Source organism: Limanda limanda, chromosome 5 (assembly GCF_963576545.1).
Source record: "Limanda limanda chromosome 5, fLimLim1.1, whole genome shotgun sequence".
Lineage (NCBI taxonomy): Eukaryota > Metazoa > Chordata > Actinopteri > Pleuronectiformes > Pleuronectidae > Limanda > Limanda limanda.
Window position 1 is genome coordinate 20,428,498 of NC_083640.1, and position 8,985 is coordinate 20,437,482.

At 42.2% G+C, this 8,985-nt stretch overlaps 1 protein-coding gene across 1 annotated transcript; it reads left to right on the plus strand.

Moving 5' to 3' along the window:
- The first annotated feature begins 1,024 nt into the window (after positions 1-1,024).
- On the plus strand, positions 1,025-8,985 carry LOC133002101 (corticotropin-releasing factor-binding protein-like). Its single transcript, XM_061071859.1, has 7 exons — positions 1,025-1,114; positions 1,237-1,324; positions 2,262-2,419; positions 3,441-3,651; positions 4,889-5,043; positions 7,514-7,634; positions 8,400-8,985. The coding sequence occupies exons 1-7, from the start codon at positions 1,034-1,036 to the stop codon at positions 8,552-8,554; spliced, it is 969 nt and encodes a 322-aa protein (XP_060927842.1). The 5' UTR covers positions 1,025-1,033; the 3' UTR covers positions 8,555-8,985.

Sequence of the window (8,985 nt, forward strand, 5' to 3'; positions counted from 1 at the left end):
ACAAATCCAGTAAAACCTCTCCATGATTCCTTTGTTAATGATAGGGACTTGGAGAAGTGATCTTAAAAGCAATTAAACCCAATTTTCCCTTGTTGTCTTTTATTTTGCCCATTACACTAACCAGCACCTCGAACCCAAATGTGTATGGTATCGATCAGCCGCAGATTGCTGACCCTGTAGAGCTGGGGGGGGGGGGGAGGAAGAGAGGAAGTAGAGATAAGAGGTCAAATAAGTTAAAACATGTGTGGAGGCACGTTTGTACTTCAGAAAGAACAACAACCCTGTCTCCAAGAAACAACACTCACAACAGAGGGGTTGTTGTTGCTGGGAAATAAATGTCCTTTCCATTCAGCAGCCTGAGGACATTTACAGGTTTGCATCTCACTGCCCCGTGATCATTCACTTGATTTTTCCTTTGAGGTCCTGCAGATGGGAACTGAATCCAATTCAATGGCACAATTTTGAAAAGGATATTTTAACTTGCGCAATTTCCCAATTTCCATTCAAAACATGTGCCTGGGTTTGACTTAATGGTTTCATTACAATGTGTTCATTCATCAGGGGACAAAACAAGCCTCAAATTTTGATTTCAATCTAAACAAATGTTGATAAGCACTAGAACTGAATTATGGCGCGAATGCTGTGAAATGTTTGGATAAATTCATATGTCCAGTATTGGTAACTTTAGCATCATATTTAAAAAACAAAAAGGAAAATTCAATGTTACCACCAACTCACATACATCGTGACCTTTCATTCGATTTCAGACGCAGCACCTTGTTCCCCCAAGGGCATTTTACCAATGCCCTTGTATGGCTCCTCTGAACGAATTGCTGTTTATCCGGATCCAGTGTGCCCCCCCCCCCCCCTCCCCCTCATCCCCCGGCTCTGTGTTCCTCAGTGACCCTGTGATGTGGGCCTGCCTGCCCGCCTGCCTGTGTGCCTGAGCGGCTATATAAGCTGCCACCTCGCAGCCAGCGCAATCATTTCCCCCCCACTCCGCTCCAGGAAACCTTCTCAGTGAGACTTCACCATGTCGCTGGCCGTGCGCGCGCCGCTGCTCGTCTTCCTCATCTCCCTCTCCTCCAGGATGGGGCTCAGCCGATACATAGAGGTAAGATCCCGCTCATACCAGTATATGTAGAATGTGCTCGAATCATTGCAAGGTGGAATAAGTCCCGCAGGGTGAATTTGTCAAAGTAAAGAACTTGTCTCTGTGTGTGATGTGTGATCCAGGACGTGGAGGCTACGGACGGGTTGTACTCTCTGCTCGGTTTGGACCAGAAGAGAAACTCAGAGGATTATGTTTTCCGTCGACCTCTCAGTAAGTGCTGCTGTGAATAAAGCTTAATAGTCAATGATGCTCGGATTTACTTGGTAAACAGCATGTCAAATAAAATGTCAAAGTGGCGAGTGCAGGGATGTTTCACTGTATCTATGGTAAATGGTTTGGTATTTATATATCCAGCTTTTCTATTCTTGATGACCACTCAAAGTGCTTAAGGTACAGTTTGTCATCCATTCTTTCACACACACACACACACACACACACACACACACACACACACACACACACACACACACACACACACACACAGACACACACACACAGTGCATCTATTAGCATCACTTTATTTTCTATCAGGGGCCATTTAGGGCTCAGCATCTTGCCCAGGGACACTTTGGCATGCAGATAGGGAAGACTGCAATCGAAATGCCGACCTTCTGGTTGGAGGACGGCCGCTCTACCCCTCAGCCACAGCCACGCCATGCAGATACAATAGATTCAATCAATCAATCAATCAAAAATCAATCATGTACATCTTTTTATCCTTTACCCATCTATATCTTTACATTGTGTAGCCTGCATGTGTAGTAGTGTGTGTGCATGTGTGTATTTAATGCGTGCAGTAACTAATACCTGCAGTCTAAGCGTCCAAACAGAAATATGATCAGTGTTATTGTAAGACTTTTCTTAGAGTTAACATCTATCAAACTCCCCGCAGCTACGTCAGCTGTTTTTAATGTTCAAAGAAAACCTCTCTGGTCCACACTTGTGTCTCTTCAACACTGAACACTTTGTTGTTTTTGACCTTAAAGCTGATTCCGTCAAACTTTCCCCCGCATGATTTTTCAAAGATCAAATTGAATTAAAGTGGATTCTTCGAAATCCAAAGACGGGCAAAGATGTACCATGAATCCCCGCCACTGTTACAGTGAACCAATGAAGTTTGTCTCTGTGTGTGTCTGTTTGTTTAAAGGATGCTTGGACATGCTGGCCACAGACGGCTACTTCTCCTTCACGGCGTCTCGGCCGCAGCTCGACTGTGCTGCTTTCATCATCGGCGAGCCTAGTGAGGTCATCAGCCTGGAGCTGTTTGACGTCAATATCGACTGCAGCGCTGGAGATTTCATCAAGGTTGGCCCCACTCACCCAAAAGAAAAACAGCACCCACACATCCTCAGCCCTCACGGAAAGAGGGAGAAAGGAAGTTCATTGCTTTTTTGCGATTTAAACCCTGAATTCTATTTCGTCTCGATTGAAATGGTGACAAACAAGGTTGAGGCAGCGTTAGGGGGCCAAGCACCACACTGGATCTTCTGTGAATCTTCTGTGCATTGGTCACATTAGTCAGAGCAAGTGTGGGAAGAGGAGGCTTTGGTTCTGAAGCCAAGCCTTCAGGTTCAGTGTGGGCCAGCCTGGTTTAAACCCTTGACAGGGAGAGACACTCGTTGAGTTGTGGAGGCTGGACCGAGGTGGTTGTGCATCTGGTTGTCGACAGCAGCTGCACACTTCAGCATGAAGTCATTACGGCCGTTCACACAGACACTCAACACCACAACTCTTCATGTCCTTTCTGCTTCTTTATTCAAACATGATTTACTCAATATTTATAGAGCAGCATTTCCATCGGATAATGGTAAATAAGATCTGGGGAGGGAGCCGGGAATCCTATTGGAATGATAGCCGTAGAAAAGCCACTTTAATGAACAAATTAAAAATGATTTCACTATCTTCAAAAATCAGCGGTTGCTTGAATCAAGCTTAAATCAAATTAGTTTCAGAGGCGGGCATGTTGGTAAACTGATTCATGGATACATAATAAGTATTTACTCATCTTTCGCTGTAATCGATAGGAAACCATTTATTAATCTAGCATGAAATATAGATCTGCTCCCGTTGTCTATCATGTTCACAATGTAGTGGTTGTAAACAGAAACTAGTCATAATATAGTCCAAAAAAAAAATGGCAATTTGCCCTAGTTTTCTACATCCAGCTTGATCCAAGGGTTTTTCTCAAATTCCAAGTAAACACTGATATACTCCTAAACTTCATACTTTCAACTCTAAACCAATGTTGTCCTTAGAGTGACATTAGAACTGCCTGAATTGATCAAATAAAGCGTGGGACGATCACTGTAACATTTCCTCCCCCCAGATCTTCGACGGCTGGGTCCTGAAGGGAGAGAAGTTCCCCAGCAGTCGGGACCATCAGCTCCCCATGCACCAGCGCTACACAGACTACTGCTCCTCTCCGGGATCAGGAGCCTCCAGCCGCTCCTCCCAGAACGTCGCCATGATCTTCTTCCGCATCCACAGCCCCGACAGCGGCTTCACCCTCGCCGTCAAAAAGCTGCACAACCCCTTTCGTGAGTCGTGCTGCACACATTTGAAACCAATTTATGGCGTGATGCTTTCAGATTAAAATAAACAGATGCCAAATCCATGAAATGGAAATTGCACAAGAAATGTGATAAAAAAAACAGGACAAACAAGCACCGCGGACTTGCATCTAAATCAGTTTTGCTGCTTGTGCTTTGAGGTGGAGGGATGGACGGGTGCAACTTGCTTGTGTGCATGCATGTGTGTTCTTCCCGGATATTTGCGCTTGGTTGAGCATTAATCAAGGCCGAGGGCGACAGGAAGAGATTGAATGAGAGGGGTGCACCTGTTCTCCAGCTGCTTGACAAACACTGTGCTACCACTGTGTCAGGCAACACAACATAACAATCCCAGTGTGGCTGCGAGGCGGAGGGGGACAGAGAAGGAGAACTGACACACAGGTTGACAGCCTGAATCTCAGGCAGGTTTTTGAGGCTTTATTCATACGTGGACCCTCTAATATTTATTTATTTTATCTCACAGCAAGCCTCTGATGTGTCCCTCCAACTGGATAGGACTGGCCGTAAAACAGAGTTTATATGTGTGTGCGCAATTATGTGATATATATATATATATGTATAATTCATGTCATAAATTATGTCTCTCAAATTTTGTAGACCCCATTTGGCCAATAATGAGTCCCTGAAAGTCCATGCTCCCTGTGGGACAGTCAGTTTTGAAATTGCTGTTATGCTGTAGTGATGAGAGACTTTTATTAAAACCAGATTTTATTTACTTTATTTCTTCCCATCCTTTGTAAATGTTAGGAACGGATACCATCTTAAAATGGAAATACGAACCACTTGCACAACAGTCGAGAGCGATTCACATGTTGCTCTTGCCAAGCAGATAGTGCTCCGTAATATTCGTTCCAACATTCTCCACTCAGCGCTGATAGCCAAGGCTCATTTACCATGAACACGTCTCTAAATGAACAACAGGCCGGCAGGAGTAAAGTGTTCCGACTCCTGTTGGTTCCTGTCTAGTCTACCATACTGTTATCAATTCAAATTTCATTATTTTCTCATCTTTGTCATCAGAACTGCGATTGGATTTCCATGCTCGTCCCTAATTGTGTCCCCTCCCTGCAGTCAGCCTTGATTATATCCAATTTGTGACATGAGGTGTCAATAATGAGTTTCTCTAGCGATGGGGAACCGTTCATTTGAAACCTCTGCTTGTGTGTGTGTGTGTTTGTGTGTGTGTGTGTGTGTGTGTGTAAAGCCTGCAACATCATGTCTCAGAGTCCAGAGGGCAGCTTCACCATGGTGATGCCACACCAACGCAGAAACTGCAGCTTCTCCATCATCTACCCCGTGGAGATCCGACTGACAGAACTCGGGCTGGGGCAGGCCAAAAGCAACGAGCTCAGCCCGCAGGTGAGACACGCAGCGACTGATGAACAGAGAGACAGAGAGACAGAGAGACAGAGAGACAGAGAGACAGAGAGACAGAGAGACAGAGAGACAGATGGACGGAGAGACAGAGAGACAGAGAGACAGGGAGACTTACAAACAACCTTGTTTTTCTTGCAAAATAAACTCACTGTCCTCTCCAAGTCCACTCCTTTTACTGGAACAATTCTTTAATTTATCACATAATATGGTGCACAGAAGACAGTAGGCCTTTTGAAAGACTCTGTGGTCTGTGGTTTAACTATGGAGCTGCCGCTGTCAAGGGATTTATATGTGGTTTGTCCAAGTACCAGCCAGATTGACCATATATTTAATATTTCCCTCAGCTTTAACAAATCTTTTCAGCAATAACTCAGAGGGGGAACACTGGTTCTAGAAACCTGGGCGCAGGACGTCTGTGCCTGTACATCCGATTTCTTTGGCAGCCCACTACAGTTTCGTGCTCAGTAGGAGCCATTAGATAAGATGTAGGATGATGAAAAGCTACCGAACTACATTCGTGAAAAACTAGAACGTGTAAGTGGAACAAACAGTAATTCAGTCTGATTATTAGCCTCCAGGATCATCTGGAACATCGTCCTCATATCGTCATGGGTTCAGAAGCCACAACAAATACTTTGAGGTGGATATGAAGTTAGCGTCATGTGGTTAACAAATATTATTCATAAATATAGAAGAGTTTTATCCTGTATTCACTTAATTTATGATTTAAAGTTTTTAGAATCTATAATTTTTTTAAGAAAGATTTTCATGAAAATACAGTTAAGTTACTTGATATTTAAATATTTTGTCACTGTGAGATTTTTGTATATTGTCCTATTCATAAATAAACAAACTTAAATCCAACTAGCAAAACACACACACACACACACACACACACACACACACACACACACACACACACACACACACACACACCTCTAATCAACATGTTGGTGTTCAATCAAATCGAGTTTAAATTGTACAAACACTGAAGTGTAAACATTGGGCTATAGTGTCAACCTTTAGTTTCCAGTCTTAACACTAAGCGTATGCTAAGGTTTCCAGCTTATTTATTGTTTATCAGATATGAGAGTCTCTCTTCCTGTTCAACTCTTTGCATGAAAGTGAATGAGCAAAAAGACTATTCCTTTGACCAATAGAAGTTTCATGTTCCCTGTTCTGACCTTTTCCATATTTATTTTGCCACATGTGGATATCATAACAAAAGTGAACTAAAAAACCTTGGCAGCCAATTTTTTAAAAATATTGTCACTGAAAGAAATCCAAGGTTTCGGAGGGTCGTCCAAAGTGAATGTTCTGTTTGGCAAAAAGTTTGCCGACACACCCTGAGGTTTTGCTCTAGTCGGATTTAAGTCTTCTGGGGTAGGATGTCTAATCTAAGCAATAAAAACAACACAAACTGAGCATTAAATATTCACTTTTATGTTTTTACCCTTTTTATTGAACATTCAATAAAGATGTTGGCTAGTTTCTGATGTTTAATATATCGGAACCAGTTTAAAATGTAGTGAAGAAAGATGTTTGAGTCAAAACCATTGCAAAGAGGCTTTAATCAATATTTTAAGACAGCAATATATCAAATGACAAAGGGAAAACTTATGAAATGGATCACAGAATTATCCCGGGATCTGCGGCTCTCCTTTGCTCTAAGGAGTTTCAGATCATTGTTCAGCAGTCCAGTGAAGAAATCTCTGCTTATATTTTTGCAATTAGATGTTAATATCGCTTTAACAGCAGAATGTTTGTGCTGCTCGCTAACAGGTTCACCATATTTAAGTTCATTGTTCGTTCAAAATTCAGAGCTCAGAGTCAGAGAAGGACAGAAACTGTGTAAATGATGTTGGTTAAAAGGCCGAGTGTACTGAAAAGGCTCCTGAAGATGTTAGCAGCTGGTCGGACACCGGCTGCCAGACTTCTGACATCATGATTAACAGTCAGTTCTGCGTTTACAGGGCCAAATACAAAAGCCTTTCTATATAAATATTGAGGAAAGTTGTAGGTGTTCCGTCAACAACTTCATAGATGGTTTGCAATGAGCGAATACAGCTGCTTGGGATCATACAATATGTCAAAAGTATGTGATAAACGAGGAGAATGGATACAATTTATGGACTGAGGGTTGAATCCTGAAGGTAAATATCCATTTTATTGACAGTGATCACCTCCCAGAGCGCACATTTTTCTTCGAAAGTTCCCAATTTCACGGTTCACTATCTTTGTATTCTGCGCTCAGAGCCACCCAAGACGACTGGTTTTAAGAAACACTAACAAGTGTCTCCACACAGTGCTATCGCCAGAGGACTGGCTTAAGCCATGCTACTTCTAATCTAATATGTTTGTCGTAATATAGCTTGTTACTTATGCCTTAGCTTAGCTCCACTGGCACAGCTCCACTTCAGCAACTGAAGACGCCATTGTTTGTGTTGTGCAGAGGCAGGTGTGGTCGGGCTGTTCTGGGTCAGGTGACTACGTGGAGCTGCTGGGAGGGAATGGAGTGGACACCTCCAAGATGTTCCCTGTGGCCGACCTCTGTTTCTCCACCAATGGGCTCGGTGAGTCTGAGATGCTCCAGTTTAACTCCAGAGTGAATCTGTTTTTTTTGTTGGTAATAGCAGGTTTCCATCGGAAGGTTTTAATATGTGAATCTGTCGTCTTGCTCTGTCACATCAGTATTGCTATATAGTTTTATGTAATGCTTAAACCTATCAATGACTTTCCCTGAATATAACTTGGATTTTTCAAACACATGTCACAATGTTTATCGACAAAAACATGTGAACTGAACTGCAGCTGCTCATTTCAGGAAAACACTCATCAACTGTTCATCAAAAGTGCTGCAACAGAAAATTACTTCTAGAATATATTGCATACAGTATATTTTCAAATTATGCAGGGATTATGCAGGAGATCAGTATTTCAAATGAATGGGAAGATTCTTCGTGGTGAATTAATTTCAATACAGTTTTATTGGTAGAGCATCAAATAGCTATCATCTGTGTACATACATTATAAATCACCAAAGATGCAAACTGTATTTTACACCTGATTTTACAATTACAAAAGTAAACACTAATACATTTCCATCTATATTCATGTGAGGGATTGTGCACTATGCCCTTCACAGTATATGATTAAGAATAGTTTATTATCATCGAATGAATGAGCAATTTCTACATTTTCAATCGCAATATGCTATACCAAAGATTTGTCCTTTGATTTATACACTCGTAATAACGAGGCTACGCAGGTCTGGCTACAGAACACAATGTCCTGCGTGTGTTCCTGTGTAAAATATCTGTTTTCTCTTTGGCCCTCAGCCCAGATGAAGATTGGTTGTGATAACTCAGTGGTGAGGCTGGTGTCCAGTGGGAACTACATCAACCGAGTTTCCTTCCAGTACCGACTACTGGAACACAACGAGCTCCCCGAGACCCAAGAGAACAGTCTGGATAATTTCTGCTCTGTGGAATGAGACCACACACACACACGCGCGCACATGTAAACCGACGGACTCACACGTGAACACGCGCACACGACCACACAGCCATTCGCTTCTCTGTATATAGACCAGTTTATGGAAAATGCCCCATTTGACAAATGCTGTCAATACACATTTTGTATTGTTATTGCCAGTTATTTTATTTAGTGTCATTTGAGTATAAAGTATTTATTTGAATAGTTATTTTATTCCTCTCAATTATTTGTTATTTTACTTATAGATGATGGTGAATATACTTGTTTTCCTTTTAGTCTTGATCTGTGAAACATTTACTCTGTTTGCGAGAGCAACCTTCCCTCTGTTTATATCAGTTTGTGTTCTTTTGGTGGGTCTTCCTCTCTGCTGTCTCATGTTTATATCACCATGACAATTTAAAATAAATATGACTTGCATGACAAAGCACA